The following is an 18,374-nucleotide window of genomic DNA, read 5'->3' as shown; positions in this document are numbered from 1 at the left end:
TGTTAAAATTTAACCTTTTTAAGTACTTATGAAATGGTTACATGCCTTCTAAATTTATATTCCCTCGTGAACTTTAACACTAGAAAGATTTGAAGATAAACTTAGCTCTTTACGCTGAAAACTATTTGATTGGGTATGAGTATAATGAGTACATCATCAAACAGTTAATGGGTTAGAATCAACAAATCAAACCCATCATAATAAGTGAATGCATTATAGAACTCATGTCTAACTTTCTACAAAATATGTGTCCTATTGACATGATCCAATAAATTTCAATCTACAACTTTTTAGTTAATATTTAACCTGTTATTCACATAATTATCAATTGTTTACTAACCGTACCTCAGTACCTAACATCAATCCATTTCGTCTTTACCTATGATTTGGTTCCTTCTAAGTTCATCATTCTTCCATTATGGATACAGTAGCTATCGGATGACGGTGCTTTGTTTAGGTTGATGAGACAAAATTGAAATATACATGTCAGCTAGATTCGTTGAACAAGTTATGCTCATGGTTTGCATTGAAAGACCAGTAATATCCTTTTTGTGATGTCACCCGTAGGTTATAAATACACGAAATATTAGATTATAGTATTTTTTTTATATTATATATTTGTATAACAGAAATCATGATTGGTCCAGCATAAACGCTTCCAGAGTCCAGAAAATGACACCATTCCATAAACCATTGAATAAGGCAAAGAAAATTGATCTTATCCCAAATGAAGGGAAATGCTAAAGAAATAGCAAGGTTGTATTCATGCTAAAGAAGATTACCTTCTATATGAGAATATGTTATGCCAGATATAAGCATATCCCAATGATACCCTTTTCAGCTCCTAAATGACGTTCTTTTTGGGTCGATCTTTTTCTTTTTTTTTTTTCTGGCAGTTGTGTATTGAGTTAATGTTCAGAATAGTATCATATCATTTGTGTGTCAATTTGATTCTCGAAAGATTAGATGTCTCAAATTGATTTATAGAAAACAGAAACATATAATAAGGAACCAAATTAATCCTTTTATCAATTAAATGATGATATGTAACATAATAATTTATATCACATGTTATTACCTAATTTATAGAAGAACCTATTTGACTCGCATTATATTTTGATACATTTCAATGAATGACCATGTATATTTAAACACTTACTTGACTGCTTACTCATGCTTTTATAGCATATGCTACAAGTGGTTCCCATACTTCCATTCCCATTCACAAAAAGTATTATCCGTCCAAAATACTTTAAGATTCAAAATTTATCTTCATCTAGTAAATTTTTTAATGTATTAGAAATACAAAAAGTTACTTTTTTCTAAGGATAAATTTGGGAAAGTTAACTGACTTCTAAATAGCAAATGCTACGTTCTTACAGCTTCACGCGTTTCTTCCTCAACCTTGGATGTTGACTCCAAAAAAAAACTTGGATAGCTGCCATTCATAATATTCAAAATATTCAAAAAAAAAATGGCATGCTTTTGCAGAATATTATAAGTTTCTTTTACATGTCGACAAGTACTTTACTACTTGTGATGCTGTCATATTTAACATTTTATAAGTGAAAGAAAATGTCAAGAATCTTTATCTCTTTTCATGACTCTTACTTCTTAACGGGGTAACTACAACCCCATTTCCTCGGTGGCCTATCACAGGGCACCAGTAATTGCATTAGTGAATAAGAACAGGAAAAATCAATCGAAATTACTCAGTTACCAGTCAACCAAGAGCGTGACTTTTAGATTAACCAATAAAAAAAGGTGCCTTTACGGCTGAGAAGCTATAAAGAAATGAAATTCATATAACTAAGTGTGAGCCACTTGGAGAGGAAAATCAGGACTAACAGAGAATATGTGACTAATCTGGAAAAGGAAACAATCATGGCTGAGAGTGCCATAGCCTTTCTTCTCCAAAGATTAGTATCTGTGTTTGAGAATGAGGTGACATGGTTCCCAGGCATCCAAGAAGAAGTGGTTCACCTTAAAGGACATTTGGAGGTCATAAGAGCCTTCTTAAGAGTTGCAGATGCAAAACAAGAGAGTGACGAGGAACTCAAAGTTTGCATTAAGCAACTCAGGGACATTGCTCATGATGCTGAAGATCTTCTCGATGAACTAGAACTTGTCCAGGCATATGATCACACAAATGGATTCTCTGTTATTCTCAGTCGATTTTCTGGCCAAATCAGGCATATGAAAGCTCGCTATCGGATTGCTTCTGATTTAAAAGGCATCAACTCCCGCATGAGAACTATTTTGGGAGTCCTAGCTAAATTTGACACTGCTTCACAGGCTTCAAATTATACAGGTAGAACTAATTCTGCCACTCTTTCAAGCCAAAGTATTGACTGTTGAGTGTCCTAAAGCTAAGGCTCAGGACTTTCAAATATGCTTTTTCCCTTTTTCTGATGAAATCAATTATGCTATTTTTAATTCTATATTTCTATTTTCCTTGGGTTCTAGCTGACTATTAGCTAGATTTATAGTCAGTGAGCTTCTGCTACTTTAAGTCTAGTTGAAGCTTTTCACTATACTTATTTGTAACACATGCTGAACTGTTTCTTTAGTCTTTCAGGGGTTGTTTGTGTGTTGAGGATTCAGAGTGGGAAGGAAGGGAAAGATTTGCAGAGAAATTGACTAATAATTACTCTTCAGACCTTCCCTTTTCATTTTAAAACCTCATGTCACAAACATGCCTTATATTACTGTTACTACTACAGAATAGATCGATCTATAAATGCTTCCCCTAAACCAAAAGCTTCATCTGATATATTATAGATACCACCAATTGGCCATGATATGTAACGATGTATTTTGCTATGATATACTTCTTTGTGAGAATGGTATAATAAATATATTCTTAAACAGGTAAGGCATGGCATGATCAACGAGGGGATGCCCTTCTCCTGGAGAACACTGACCTAGTGGGTATAGAGGAGCCAAAAAAGCAGTTGATCAGTTGGTTGATCAAAGGATGCCCAGGGCGTAAAGTAATTTCTGTTACTGGTATGGGAGGGATGGGAAAAACCACTGTGGTGAAGAAAGTGTATGATGATCCAGAAGTAATAAAACACTTCAAAACCTGTGTTTGGGTTACTGTTTCCCAGTCTTTTAAAACTGAGGAGCTTCTCAGAGACTTGGTCCAGAAAATCTTTTCCGAAATAAGAAGACCGGTTCCAGATGGCCTGGAAAGCATGAGGAGCGATAAGCTGAAGTTGATTATCAAGGACATGCTGCAAAGGAGGAGGTACCTGGTGGTATTTGATGATGTCTGGCATATGCATGAATGGGAAGCTGTCAAATATTCATTGCCTGACAATAACTGTGGCAGCAGGGTCATGATCACCACACGGAAATCTGATTTAGCCTCTGCCTGCAGCATACAATCCAAGGGTAAGGTGTATAACTTGCAACCCTTGAAAGAAGATGAAGTCTGGGATCTATTTACTAGAAAGACCTTTCAGGGAAAATCATGCCCGTCCTACTTGACCAGCATCTGTAAATGTATCTTAAGAAAGTGTGAAGGCTTACCCCTGGCAATTGTAGCAATCAGTGGTGTCCTGGCTATGAAGGACAAGTGCAGGATAGAAGAGTGGGATATGATTTGTCATAGTCTTGGTGCTGAAATTCAAGACAATGACAAACTTGGTAATTTGAAAACAGTACTTGGCCTCAGCATTAATGATTTGCCTTACTACTTAAAATACTGCTTCTTGTACTTGAGCATCTTTCCTGAGGACCATCTGATAAAGCGCATGAGATTGATTCGGTTATGGATAGCAGAAGGATTTATTGAAGCCAAAGAAGGCAAAACACTGGAAGATGTTGCAGAAGATTACCTCAAGGAGCTCCTGAACAGAAACTTAATACAAGTAGCAGGGACAACGACAGATGGAAGGGTCAAAACTTTGCGCATCCATGATCTCATACGGGAAATCATCATTTTGAAATCTAAGGATGAAAACTTTGCAACCATTGTCAAAGAACAAAGTGTGCCATGGCCCGAAAGGCTTCGACGCCTTTCAGTGCATAACATGATGCCAAATGGACAGCAACAGAGGTCTGTTTCTCAACTCCGTTCTCTTCTAATGTTTGGGGTTGCTGAACAGTTATCCTTATGCAAACTGTTTCCGGGAGGTTTTAGACTGCTTGCTGTTTTGGATTTTCAAGATGCACCTTTGCAGAAGTTTCCAGTAGCTATCGGTGGCCTATATTGTTTAAGGTATCTAAGCTTAAGGAATACAAAGGTGAATATGGTTCCTGGAAAAATATTAGGGAAGCTGAAGAACCTAGAAACACTGGATCTTAAGAAGACTTCCATCACAGAATTGCCTGCAGACGTACTAAATCTTAAGAAACTTCGCCATCTCCTTGTGTATCAGGTTAAGGTCAAAGGTTATGGAGAGTTCCATTCTAAACTGGGTTTTAAAGCCCCCTCTGAAATAGGATACCTACAGTCATTACAAAAGCTTTGCTTTGTAGAGGCAAATCAAGGCTGTGGTAAGATCATTAGGCAGTTAGCGGAGCTATGTCAGTTAAGAAGGTTAGGCATCAGGAATCTGAGAGAGGAAGATGGCAAGGCTTTCTGTTTGTCCATTGAGAGGTTGGTCAATCTCTGTGCCCTCTCTGTTACCTCTGAGGGTGAGAATAAAGTCATTGCTCTAGAATTTCTTTCTTCACCCCCTCCATATCTGCAGCGCTTGTATTTGTCAGGACGCCTTCTAGACTTACCTGATTGGATGCCTTCTCTTCATAACCTGGCCAAGTTGTTTCTGAAATGGAGCTGTTTAGAACAAGATCCACTAGAATATCTGCAGGATTTGCCAAACCTTTCACATCTCGAATTACTTCAAGCATACACTGGCGACACATTGCATTTTCAATGTGGAAAGTTCAAGAAGCTCAAGATTCTAGGCCTTGACAGATTTGTTGAGCTAAAACAGGTGATTCTGGGGAAGGGTGCAATGCCATGCCTAGAAAAGCTTATCATCCAGCGCTGCCAACTGTTGAAAATTGTGCCATCAGGCGTTGAACTCCTGACTAAGCTGAAAGTCCTGGAGCTTTTTGACATGCCTGATGAACTAATGAAGACAATATGTCCACATGGTCCGGGGAAAGATTACTGGAAAGTTGCACATATACCAGAAGTCTTTTCTACCTATTGGAGAGACGGGGGTTGGGATGTCTACCCACTGGGCAGTTTCAAAGATTGTTCCCCACGGTCCGGCACTGTCATGCGCAGTGATGAACGCAGCACTCTCTCAAAGGTGTAGCTTTATATTAAACAACAGCAGCATGTAAATTCATGTAAATAACCTAAACTTTGCACATAGAAATAATTGTACAAAGTAAACCTCACTTCCTGTACAGATCTCAGCACTCTGAATAAAGGTGTAGGTTTTAATTCACCTTTGTATAATCTATGACTAATGTAAATAGTGTAAATATTGTTCAATAAACACATTGTATATAATTCGATTTATGTTGCATATCCTAATCCTATTTCTCTCCCAATCATTTTATGATTACTACTTAAAATAGTGCATTATCAGAGCTTCCTATTGCAAGATTGGTGGTATAATTAATGCATTATCAGAGCATTACCTTCATGAACTCCTAAATCCTGACATTATACTGAACGCATCAAATTGTTTGAGCTCCAAAAGGTTTTGTTTCCATGACCTCGATTCTGCAGACAATTCAACAACAGAGGAATTCAATTCGTAAAGCAAGTCTTTCCTTCATGAATGATTGAGATCGAAATGTATTTAACAGAGAAACAGTTACAACGTTGAGAGAAGCAGCTTCCGAACCTGGAGCACATTGTTATTAGCGATGGAAGAGAACGGAATAGAGATATTACTCAAATGCTTTATGCTTCAATAAATCTCCCGGAATTTGAAAATTTCTTAGTTTTATATGAAGCTGATGACTTCTGCTGGCAACGGTTATTTGTCTTTTATATTTTCAAAAGATTAAAAAAATTATATAAAAAATTTTCAATCATACTATATGTACTCCAAATATTAGTCACAATTCAAAGACAAAATCAGTCACACATTACATATTAAAATACAAAATATGAATTACAAATATATGTTAACTGATTTAGTGATTCATTTTTAGTATACACAGAATTTTTTAAAAAAATTGAAAAAAATTATACAGTGTACAATTATACATGAAAATATAAAGAAAAATGTTTCGTAGGTATGCCATATGGTATGGACACAAGAACCATATCCAAGAGAGATTTTCTTAATAACAATAATAATAAACATTTCATCCACTAAAATTTTCTTTATGAATGCTTGATGGCCACATTCAAAATTATACAGCCTCAGTAGTAAGCCTTCCACTGCTACAAAATTTTAGGAGACAGATTTCTGTGTGAAGCCAATACAAATTTTCTCCCCAAAGCAAAATTTACAAGACTCAATTCCTACAGTAGTAGAATGGTACGTGTACAAACATGCATATATCATATATACAAAATCTAACGGAAAGATGGGGCTTCATAATAAGTCATCTCCTAAATATGTGAATACCCTTTTCTTGAACACACGAGCAAGGTCAACGATTTCAGTTTCTCTTATATGCTTCACCATGCTGTCCTGTAGAATGCACTCATTTATCTTCCGAGATAATCTGATCGCAACATCTACTGTCAAACCAGCCATATCCCTTGTGTTCGATAAGCTGCGCAACACAGTGGCAGAATATGAAGGATTCGACACAAGTCTGTTCAGTAGTATAAGTATCTCCCGCATCAAAATGGTCCTGATAAACAGTTTCTCAGAATGAGTCAAAGGAAATCAGACTTAGAATCACATAGCATACATGTGGAACGAACTAGAGTTTTGACTAAGTATTCTCAAAAAAGAACAAATCTATATGCAATCTTTTACCATTCATTTAAAATGTGAGACCCGGACAAGACAAGATATCAAATAATGAATGGTAAGAAATCACAGATGACCTAAAGCAAGAGGACCTATTCTTACTGTGATTTACTTGGTCAAAAAAAAAACGATACTACAAAATAAATGAAAAAGTAATCACGAAAATAATTGAGTATAAATTTAGAGATATCTTAAGAAAAGTAAAGAAGACGAGAATTGAAGAGGAGAATAAATAAATTTTTGGTTACTGTATCCAGACAGTCCAGTTCTTTTACCTCTCCCTGGAAATCTCTGACAGTTCTTTACCTACTCTAGCTTCATGGTCCACCTCTGATACCAACAATTGCAAAATCAGCATAAGATAGTTTACACCCCTAGAAAGCCTGTGTCCAATGAAAATTTCAAAACCAGGTTTCCCGGACGATGCAAGGAATGCCAACACAAGAATGGCATTTCTGCTTAATTTCAACTCCTGAAATTCCAATAACTAAAATGTTAAGTGGAAACTATTTTGAAATAATAGACATCCATTTAATCTGTTTCTATCCAATATTAATGAACAAGAACTTTTAATCTTCACTGTTTATTCCAAAGTTCAAAATGCGTACTTATTTTATACGCACATGTTAAACAAAAAGACATTGGAATCAGTAAGCCACCCAAAGTTATTCCAAAGTTCAAAAAGAGTACTTATTTTACCAGTAAGCCACCTCCACAAGATGCTACACAGTCACCCAATCCTTGAAGGATGGTTCCAAAATCTTTGAAATCAGAAACAGATGCATGACCATCCATAGCACTAGTACTCTCCCCTTCTCGGCAACCGCAGCAAAAAGTGGCCAACAGGTTTGGACCTTGAACATATGAAAGTGAAATATTATAATGGTATATAAAAGTCTTAGGATAAAATTAATGGAATGCTTGAAAAATATAAGGGCTTGTTTTTTGGGTGACTAAATATAAGGGCTTGTTTGCTCTTCTGCATTTTGATTTTTATTATTTTCTATTTTCAGCATTTTGTGTAGAAAAAAAAGAGAAAACAGCAACTGTTTTCACTTCCTGTGTAGCTCAATGTAACAACTAACAAGGCAACAACCTTGGCCTTTCGCTGAGGCTTACTCCCCATATGATCAAGTCTTGATTTAACAAATTAAAAAATAAATGATAATCTCACCGACAAAATCACAAAAAGAAAATCCCACCAAGATCAAAACAAGTAAATTATAAGCTTTCAATAGATCATTTATATTAAGAGATGCTTTTCTACAAAGAAATAAGAAAAAACATGAGTGAGCCATAAAGTCTATATATAGTAACTGAAAAAAAACAACTAAACTGAAAGGAGATAAGGCCCAAACTATGTAGCACTCAATGCAAAAATATTGACAAATATCATTGGTGCAAACTTACAATTTAGCGCTAGATAAAGAAGTCTTAGAGCATGTCTTCTGACAGTAAGTCCGGCGTCCTTCTTAAGCAATCCTGATATAGTTTTAAAGAGTATATTCTGGTTAAACCTGCATTTATACAAATTACACTTGGATTAAACATAATATCTCTGAAAATCAAATTTCGAACATAAAACATTGTTTTGGAAAACTTACTGGGCCCTCTCAAAGTAAGCATTACTCTTGAGAAGAACCAGATTTATGATGCACACTGCCTCCACCCTGACGCTTTCTTCTTTGATCCTCATGACAATTTGGTGCATTGTCTCAAAAAGGTTAAGCCAATTTACATGAGTTGGCGATGCATTTTGATGGTTCCAGCACTCCTTTCTGCTTAGTACTTCTTCATTGAAGAGTGTTCCATCTTTAACACTTTCTAATTGAATAGAATCCACGGTTTTCTTCTCAATGCAAATTTGTTCAGTGTAGATATTGTCCCTGAGCAGAGTGCACTGGGAAGATCAAATCATAAGTTCACAAGTAGGATGTATGGCTTAACATAAATGCTCAACATGATTAAACAATTTCTTACTACAACTAAACATTTTTTTATCAAATCAATAATGATAATTGACGATTAACCAACCAACCATTCTTTACCCCAGAGCCCATTCTTCCACCCAAACATATTATTACACCAAAGGAACATAAAAACTGTATGATGGCAGGGAGAGAAAAAAAGAAATAACCCTTCTCTACATTTATCATATTTTGTCGCAGCTCTTTGGTTAATATGGCATGTTTCCTAAACCTGAGCACCAATTCATTTTTTTTCCCAATGTTATTATCATAGTTAACAAACCAAGTCCAGACATCATGCGCTGGAGCACTGATTCATTTGTAGGTTAACAAAACATGGCATGTAATACAAATACCAAGAGAACAAAAAGAGAAGGGACCAGCTTGAATTGCAAGTTCGAGTGTACCAAAGATAAACACATTCAATCAATATGAAGTTGCTAAAAATAAGGGTAGATATATTGTAACTTAAGTAACACAAACCTTCTTCCCGAATTAATTTTCGATTCCTCCAGTAGGAACTTCAGAAGATTATGCAGTATAAATAGAGAGCTCTGGACAATAACAACCTAAGCAACAAAAGAGAATTTTGTCAGCAAAGGATGTAACACAGAAAAACAGGAGAAAAGGATAACATCGGACATCTTTCAAGAATGACACCACTACTGTTCTTAAGATATCATCCATGCTACAAGTGTTTGAAACATTGCAATATGATCTTACAAGTGCTTCAAATAAGGCATTTATTGGAGGGGGAAAAAATCAGTATAACAACAGCTCTGAGTCCTCACATTTTCCATACTGCAGAGATCAAGTAATGGTTTAATCATATTTTCCAATACATCTGTTCCATCATTTACCTGCATACAAGCAAACAAATAGATGAAATACAACCTCAACTACCATTATTGAAAAATAGAACCAACTAAATAACAACAGGTCAATGCATCCAATACACAACTAAGAAATGTGTAAACAACCTAGTTGATAACCTCAAAACAAAAGTAAATTAACCACAAATAAATTATCTCGGATGATAAAGCTAATCTAAACAAAATATAGATCACCAATCACAAACCTATTTTACACAATAAACCAATAAAGACTGAGATGCCCAAACTTAATTGCTAAAAATGTCAGCTTTATGTTTTATGGAGAACCAATTTGAACAGTGAATGAAAAAGAATGTCCAGTTGAATTAATACCTTTGCCAACACAAGATAGAGATGTGACACCTTGGCTGCTTCTGCAGTATGAAAACAATCCTTTAGATATTGTATTGCTCTTCCAGATGAGCTTATATCTGAGAGTAATTTTCTTTGTATTTCAGAGGGCAGACTCATGCTCATGCATCCAAGAAGAATATGAAAGTCTCTTTGGCAACACACAAGCAACTTCGATATTGCATTACTTCCCAGTCTTTTGCCAACTGAAGTTCCCTGTATCGCCAGCAACTTCTGGGAAAGATCAAGATAAGCAGGGACAGCATTGCTTAGAGAAGCTTGAGCTTCTTGGTGACTAACCATGTCAGTTTCAACCCCCTTAGATTTAAAAGTTTTCTCAACTAGCACACAACAAAAAATAATGTCAGGGTGACATCATGTCAGATGCCAACAGAATTATTTCAAGATAGCACGGTAAATCATGTCTCACCACTTGGATCTTTTGATGACATTCCATTTTCAAATGAGGAGAATTTATGATTGTCTGGCCTGGCAACAGACATTAATCAGTTATTCATAATTCAGAACCAAGAAATAGAACAGTGATTTCATTGAGTACAACAGAACTGTTTAATAATGTAAAAGAAGACAGAAAACATAAGGGCTACTTCAGGTGAACCATTTGTTTAGCTGATACTGTTGATTAATACCAAATTGGCAAGGCTATAGGTTATGGCCAATCTTGCTATAGACTATCGATAAGTGATATAAATTAGACACACGCAAAAAAGTACATAGTCTAGAGCAGGTTCACTTAAAAAGACTGAATTTTATTGTTATTTTCTGCTTCAGCCCATAGGCTTCCTAACACAGAGTCCAATGATTATGAAATAAAAGCAACAATACGTTAAATAGCTAACATGTAATCCTGATAAACATTAAAAGGGGAAGAACCAAATAACTGGAACATCTATATACAAGGTGCAAAACAAAATAAAAACTGGCTCACTTGTTTACAGACTTGGAACAGTTAGCACGCGCAATTGCTTCTTCGTTCTTTAAAGATATTAATCTGAGTTGTTCCTCTTTCTTATCTCTTTCTTTTTTTAACATGAGACACTCCTTCTCCTGAAAACAAGCAACTGTGTTACAGCATACCGCCAACTTACTGAAACTTGTAATTACAAAGAATGACGTTTCCACCAACCAACAACAAAATGAATGAGTATAGTTTATACCAACATACCATATTTGCAAGTTGATTTGAAGCACGTCCCAGCTCCCTCTGATCTTGCCATCAACAAATTAACATCAAGTTCAGTATAAGAAAAAAGCTTAACTGAAGCTTAGCTATTTGAACTCCAAGTTCATCAATCTACTTTAAAAGTGCATGCAGGTAGGGGCTGATCAACAGTTAACTATATAAACCAGCATTGATTTGAAACGATCCTCTAAATGCGATTACCTTACACTTTCAACACCTCAATTAGCAAAACTTATCCTAACACTGTCGTTATATTTTGAAATATCTAAAAGGCATTGCCACCGTTACCAAAGACCAATTCCGTCATAGACTCCTACTATCAATAATAATCATAACACAATATGGCATCATATTACTGATGGTTAAGGCAAATAAAAATACTAACACAACTTTCAACAAGCCTAGTGAACAAGTTCCAAGCTTGCACACCAAAACCACAAATTGTTTGATATACATTTTCGACATTACCTTCAGCCGTTCGATTTCGATGTCCTTATCGGAATCTTGCGGTCGGGGAGGAGCAGAGGCAAAACCGGAAGAAGAAGAAGATGTATAAGAATAATGAGAAGAGGGTTTTGCGGGGCGAGGGGGAGAGTGGGGCTGATGATGACGATGGTGAAGAGGAAAAGAATCGAAATCGGGAGCCCTCTGAGAAAGCTCTCGAGGAGGAGAGAACCCTAAGGGTTCACAAACGGAATGCGGTGGCGGCGGTTGTGGCAGTTGTGGCAGGGGTTGTTGTTGTTGTTGTTGGGTTGGTTTGGCGATGGAAGAGAGGACGAGCTCTTCGGCTTGGATGAGCTGGTTGAGCATGGCGTCCTCCCAGTCATCGAAGAAAATGTCGTCGCCAATGTCCATCGTCTTTGTGAAGCAGTGAACTCAACAGTTGTGAGCTTCTCTTCCTTATTTATCAAGGACCAACCCTATTGCTCTCTTTCTCATTTTTTAAATGAAATAAACAAATTCAAATCTCAAAAGGGATTTCACTTTGTTCATTTCTTGTCGTTTAACCACTTGATTAGGGTATCGTGTTTAGGACCCGCAACGTATACCTACCTGCAATATTCAATTCGGCTAAGGTCCAGTTTGGGTAACCAACTTAATTAAGTTCTTTTTGATAAAATAATTTAAATAATAAATGACTCTGTTAAAAATAACTTATAAATAAATTATTTTATGTTTAGATTTTTAACTCTAAAAGTACTTATTTTATGAAATGTGATGAAAAGTAGAAGTATTATGAGAGAAGTCATTTTTTTAACTTCTCTATAAGCTCCTAAATAGCTTCTTAGAAAGTTACAATTTGGTTTTGAAAATTGCACCAAACATTAATACTACTACTTTTCATAAGTCAAAAGTTAAAAAAAGTTACTTCTAGAGTTTTCCAAACGGGTCCTAAATCTAATCAAGTAAGATGGTCTAGAGCGGAGTAGGGATGTCAACGGGGCAGGGCGGGGGCGGGGGATGCCTCCCTGCTCCCCATCCCCGCCCTCAGATTTACTCCCCATCCCCGCCCCATTCCCCGCCGTGGGGGAAAATTGCTCCCCATCCCCATTCCCCACGGAGCCCCATTCCCCGCGGGGACCCCATTCCCCATTTACATAATAGTTCTAACTAATTAATTTCCATATGAATAGAGCTACAAGTATCTATCTTATACAAAAACTGCAAGATTTTATACAAAAAGTCTAAATAACACGATGGTGACTTCTTTCGAAATAACGCAATGGGGAGACGCAACGACGAGCCAAAGAAAAAAGCAGTGGACGAGGTGGAAGACGCGACAACAAAGAGGAGAATGGACACGACGGCAGAGTTACGAAAAGGAACGCCGCAAATAGAAATTACGACGTGGTAAGGGTAATGGCACGGTGAGATGTGACGATGCAGTGAGAAGGGTGACGAGGGGGTGGCTGTAGAGAGGTTGGATGGAGTATGGACAGCCTTAGGAATCTCTGAATTGAAGAGAGGTTATGCAAATAAAAACTAGGAGTTTTAGGTTTCTATATATGAGAAATAAACTATTAAGGATAATTCAAGAAATTCATAAATTTCGGGGAATAGCGGGGACGGGGCGGGGATCCCCGCTCGGGTCCCCGCGCCTACTTCGGAGGAATTTTGTCCCCCATCCCCATCCCCGCAGGGAAAATTCCCCACAATCGGATCCCCATTCGGGGCAGTCCCCGCAGGGATCCCCGCGTCTCGGGGAATTTTGCCATCCCTAGAGCGGAGGTTTAATCTCAACTATAGTTGTTAGAACCGAATCGAATCGGTTAAGCTACTGAATCACTGAATTATTGGTTCAATTGATGAGTTATTGGTTAAACCGGTTGACTCGATCTTATGTAAATAAAAATAAAAAATAATTAAAATTTTAAAATACATATTTTTACTATTTTAAAATAATATGGAATAAAAATAATAAATATTTTATTATTTTTATACTATTATATTATCTTTTTGTTTTGTTTTTTATATTAAAATAACTATTATTTTTAATTTTTAATAATTTATTAATTAATTTATATTTATTATACTATTATATACTACAAATATTTATTAAAAAATAATATTAATAGATATTATATAATTATGAAAAGAAAAAAATAAGTGAGTTTATAATTATTGTTAAATAAAAATATAAAAAGTTTATAACTAAAATTAAAAAAAAATAAAATAAAAGTAGATTAGTTGATAACAGATATTTATATATATATTATAATTTGCGTATAAATGTATAAGAAGCATAGTAGCCTAGCGGTTGTGAGTGTCTCATAGTTCACTGAGGTTAGGGGTTCGAACCCTCCCTCCACCAACATTTTGAATAAATTTGTATTTTCAATCGGTTCGGTCGGACCGGTCTTGACCGAGTTTTGACCGGTTTTCAACGGTTTATAGCGGGTCTGACTGGTTCGTATCGATTCTCTTTCTTATACGGTCTAATTATCGGACCGGACCGGTATAGGGTCCGGTTTACCGGTTTTTCGGTTGAACCGGCCGGTCCGGTCCGGTTTTTACCAAATAATTAAACATTTAAAATTAAAATTTAAAATACATAGTTTTACTAACATTTTAAGAATTTCAAGCTATTTTAAAATAATATGGAATTAGAACAATAAATATTTTATTATTTTTACTCTATTATAGATATTTTTATTTTGTTTTTTATATTAAAATAACTATTATTTTTAATTTTCAATAATTTATTAATAAATTTATATTTATTATACTATTATATACTACAAGTATTTATTAAAAAATAATATTAATAAATATTATATAATTATGAAAAGAAAAAATAAGTGAGTTTATAATTGTTGTTAAATAAAAATATAATTAATTTAAGAATGAGTGAGTTTATAACTAAAATTAAAATAAATTAAATAAAAATAAATTATTTGATGAAACTCATAAAAGATATTTATATATATTTAAATTTGCACATATAATGATAAGGACAAGAGCAGCCTAGTGGCTGTGCAAGGCGCCTCTATTTATGAGCGTGAGGGTTTGAACTCTGTTTCAAGAATTTTGAATAAATTTTCAATACCAAGCGGTTCGGTTGGACCGGTCTTTTTGAGAAATCTCCGGGAAAAGCTGGGAATCAATAACATGACCAGCATCATAGTTCTGGGTCAGTCTCATGACCAACCCCCTGTTCCTGAATTGGCTCCTCCTCAGCCCCACTCCCCTCACCGACGACGTTAGGACCCGGGAAGCAAGCAGAAGAAAAAAGATGATGATTTACCTATGTGGGACCGATCGATCTCCCGGTTCCCCATCACTAGATGGAGGTTTAGATTTTTAGAGCCAAAGATCGCCAACAGTATGTTGGCTATCCGGCGGTTCACCTCACCTAACTCCCCGTATGTCTCCTTTATCAGATAGTCTGAGCCGGCCCCAAAACTCCAGTAAGTTGGAATCCGTCTCTCCCCCTCCAGGATAAGCCATAAGGGGTGATGACATGGGGCAAGCCTTACTTTAAAGAAAATGCTCTTGAAGCCGTGAAAAGAGTCCTCAAAGAGACTAAAGACCTTACGACCTTGGACAGCCCGAAAAGACATATACCCTTTATTTGTCTTTTCCTTCCGGGAAGGGTTAGTCAGTAGAAAAAGATAGAGAAACACATTCATGGAGACTGGAAGTTCCAGATACTCGCACACCAATTCGAAACACCGAATGGCGGCCCAACTGTTAGGATGGAGTTGTGATGGAGCAATGTCACAACGATTTAATAGCGAAATGATAAAAAGAGAAAAAAGAAAGCCAGAGATCCAATGTGGTAAACATGAGCTTGTATACCCATAACCAGTCGACCACCCAAGGTGATGCCATGTTCTTATGGCATACCCTTTTGCGATCACTAGGGACGTAGACCTAGTAATTCGCCTCCTCAAGACCTTCCCTGCACAAGGAACCAGAATTCCGAAGGGCCTGGAGTTCCTCTTTGGTCACCCGAGACGGCGCGTCCTTCGCATCTGAGGTAACCCAAGTGTAAAAATCGATGACGTTTGGCGCTACTGGTGGTCGAGCCATACCTACAGTGGAGGCACCTCTCAAGTCAACTTGGGAGATCGCAAACTCGGAAGATAAACAAAAACGGATCTACAACTAACTACACTGCTAATCCATGGTACTTACGCTAATATCTAGAGCCTGGATTCAAGAAACAGACACCTAAATGGTACCCCCTAGCGACTATCTAACGTAGGTTATCTCGATTCAAGCAAACATGAACCAAAGTGGAAAATGGCACGCGATGATCGACAAAAATAATAAAAGCAACAATCACAGAACAGTAAAGTAGCAAAGGGAGCATGAAGCACTTACCAAAAAAGTGTACAGGAAATAGGAAGGAAGCAGATGAAGAAGAGCGCACAAAGTCCTGTAGGAATTAGAGAACAAAGCAGTAAACAGGAGCAAATGTGGTAATGAATGAAAGATGAGGAATAAAGGGAGTTTTGGAGAGAGACAGAATGGTAATCGTCAGAGATGGAGTGCGAAAAGACAGGGGCATAATAGTCTTTTCTCTTGGATTTTCAAATCAATCATAATGAGCATTAAATGCTTAGCGCGAAGTTCGAAGTGACGCACCAAGCTACGGATGGGGGCAATGCACACGCACGGGGTCGTGGTCTCCACCGACGGATTCCCGACTCGAAGAGAGCTCGACCGTGGAAGAAGCGAGTAGCACGAACGCGCCAATCACCACCTAGCTTCGTGATTGGCACGTTGGGGGCATTGTTCCAACCTGGGCCAATAGCGAATTGGGTCCGGGTACCGAGGCACCGGCCCGACGGGTCTTCTAGCCCGCAAATCCCCTTCTCTCCTCCTGGTCACAGCTGGAAGGAAACTTTCAAGAAAGAGGGTCTGCTCATGTGGTACCCACTCGAGCACAGACTATATAAGGGGAGGGCCCTACCCCTCCCCAGAAGTACGTCACTTATCCTAATCCTAAACGCTGCTTTCGTACGGACACTAACTTAAGCGTTGGAGTCCTTGCAGGTGACCTCCCCCCTCTTCTCTCACCTCGCCAACTTGGAGAAATCTCATTCTTGAAATCCGCCTAGTCCCGACTACCAGCGACCCACGCACCACTGACATTCACCGCTTCCGACCCAGTCAGAACACGAACAACCGAACACTATGAAAACTTGTATGTACATATACACGAATAAATTCGATAGACAGTACTAAAAATAGGTGTCTAATCCAATTCAGATAAGTATCAAAACCGCTTGAAACAAAAATTGATAAAGTCATTAATCGGTCGATTCATGAAATTTCAAAAGAAAAAAATGATGTGAAATCTTTGTTGCTTTCGCCTTTTCAATTTGTTATTTTCTCCTTCACAATATAGTCATCACTGCCTCAGACTTCACGACTTCCTTTCTCATTGTTGATGGCTCATGCAGTGGCAACATTGGAGTCAGATTTGCTTTGTTATTGGTGGAAAGAGGGATGACGAAAATAAATGCACAAAAAGAGAAAAACATAAAAGAGATTGGATGAAAAAAAATAAAAATACCGAAAAGAGCTGTTATTAGACCATTTTCAGTAGAAAATTCATCCCAGTCTCTATTTATGACCCACCTGTTATAATAAGTAACTTCACATCAACTTTTGCGTCATAAACAGTAAATAGGAACTCAAAGTATCTCTCTCTTCTCCATTAGGAGGAACTAACTTTAGTCCTTGTTGTAATCCAACTTAATTAATTAATTAAAATACTTAAAATTAATATAATTATTTTTTTCAATAATATTATTTAAATTTAAAAATTTAAAAATAATTTACTATTAAAAGATATTAATATTAAAAAAATTCATATATAACAATATGGATGAAAATGAAAAATGTGGTGTTTGTGAATTTTGATTTTGTGGTTAAAATATAGGAAATTGATTATTATAAGGAGCTTGAAAATTGAAATTAGGAAGATTTTGTGGATTTGGATTTTGAAATGTATTTGGTAGTTTGAAGTTTTGATTTGGAAGTTGAGAGTTCGAGGTTTGAGATTGTTGGGTATTTGGAGTTTGAGAAAAGTTTTGTAAATAATTGAAAAAAGAGTTGAGTTGGTTTGGATCCATTTTTTCGAACAAAAAATAATATCAGCAGAACTTTGATTTCGTAAACTTGGAAGAAGATGAAGAAGAGTAGAAGAAAGTGTGAGAATATAAGTGTATGTAAGTGACTAAGTGGTATATATAGAGTAATAAAATATTAATTTATTAATAATAACGATGATATAGTAACGGCTAGTTTTCAACGGCTAAGTTTGCAACGGCTAGTTTTACAACTGCTAATTTTAATAATGTGGTTAGCATTTTAAATTTTAAAAATAAAAATAACCAACTCAACCAAAAATTATTTTGTAAGGTGTAAAAAGTATTATTTTGGTCTCTAACGTTGAGGTCAGAATCGAAACCGTCCCCATCGTAATTGTCGATTTAAAATCATCCTTAATGTTTTTTTCGTATTAAAATCGTTCTTTTTAATAAATTTTTTAATTTTATTCCTAAAATACCCCTACTTTAAAAAAATTATAAAATTAAAAAAAAAAAGAGAAAAGAAAGAG

The 18,374-nt window shown here is 36.4% G+C and overlaps 2 protein-coding genes across 6 annotated transcripts; one reads left to right on the top strand and one right to left on the bottom strand.

Annotated features, from left to right (window-relative positions):
- Positions 1,607–5,489, top strand: LOC107642374 (disease resistance protein RPM1-like). Its single transcript, XM_016345708.2, has 2 exons — positions 1,607–2,311; positions 2,872–5,489. Exons 1-2 carry the CDS (start codon positions 1,885–1,887, stop codon positions 5,274–5,276), a joined length of 2,832 nt encoding a protein of 943 aa, XP_016201194.1. The 5' UTR covers positions 1,607–1,884; the 3' UTR covers positions 5,277–5,489.
- Positions 6,244–12,296, bottom strand: LOC107642373. Of its 5 annotated transcripts, none has more exons than XM_021122772.1 (12): positions 11,768–12,293; positions 11,282–11,320; positions 11,057–11,163; positions 10,526–10,584; positions 10,078–10,436; positions 9,664–9,732; positions 9,356–9,441; positions 8,510–8,791; positions 8,316–8,422; positions 7,605–7,759; positions 7,181–7,377; positions 6,244–6,783 (listed from the first exon to the last, which is right to left on the bottom strand). In XM_021122772.1, exons 1-12 carry the CDS (start codon positions 12,152–12,154, stop codon positions 6,519–6,521), a joined length of 2,112 nt encoding a protein of 703 aa, XP_020978431.1. In that variant the 5' UTR covers positions 12,155–12,293; the 3' UTR covers positions 6,244–6,518. The 5 variants fall into 5 exon arrangements, 4 of the variants coding, with proteins under 4 accessions (XP_020978431.1, XP_016201191.1, XP_016201193.1 ...); XM_016345705.2 differs by having other exon boundaries at positions 11,045–11,163; positions 11,768–12,292; XM_016345707.2 differs by having other exon boundaries at positions 11,045–11,163; positions 11,282–11,325; positions 11,768–11,896.

Source organism: Arachis ipaensis, chromosome B05 (genome assembly GCF_000816755.2).
Source record: "Arachis ipaensis cultivar K30076 chromosome B05, Araip1.1, whole genome shotgun sequence".
In the NCBI taxonomy this organism is placed as follows: Eukaryota; Viridiplantae; Streptophyta; class Magnoliopsida; order Fabales; family Fabaceae; genus Arachis; species Arachis ipaensis.
Note: the sequence above shows the minus strand (reverse complement) of the source record. Positions and strands in the feature narration are given on the sequence as shown.

What these genes read in the sequence shown, in the direction of transcription:
- LOC107642374 (XM_016345708.2), top strand. Translation starts at nt 1,885, where the DNA reads ATGGCTGAGAGTGCCATAGCCTTTCTTCTCCAAAGATTAGTATCTGTG. An exon ending in ACAGGCTTCAAATTATACAG is followed by an intron (nt 2,312 to 2,871) that starts GTAGAACTAATT and finishes ATTCTTAAACAG; the next exon opens with GTAAGGCATGGCATGATCAA.
- LOC107642373 (XM_016345705.2), bottom strand. Translation starts at nt 12,154, where the DNA reads ATGGACATTGGCGACGACATTTTCTTCGATGACTGGGAGGACGCCATG. An exon ending in TCTATCTTGTGTTGGCAAAG is followed by an intron (nt 9,733 to 10,077) that starts GTATTAATTCAA and finishes GCTTGTATGCAG; the next exon opens with GTAAATGATGGAACAGATGT. An exon ending in ATCTCTGCAGTATGGAAAAT is followed by an intron (nt 9,442 to 9,663) that starts GTGAGGACTCAG and finishes TTTGTTGCTTAG; the next exon opens with GTTGTTATTGTCCAGAGCTC.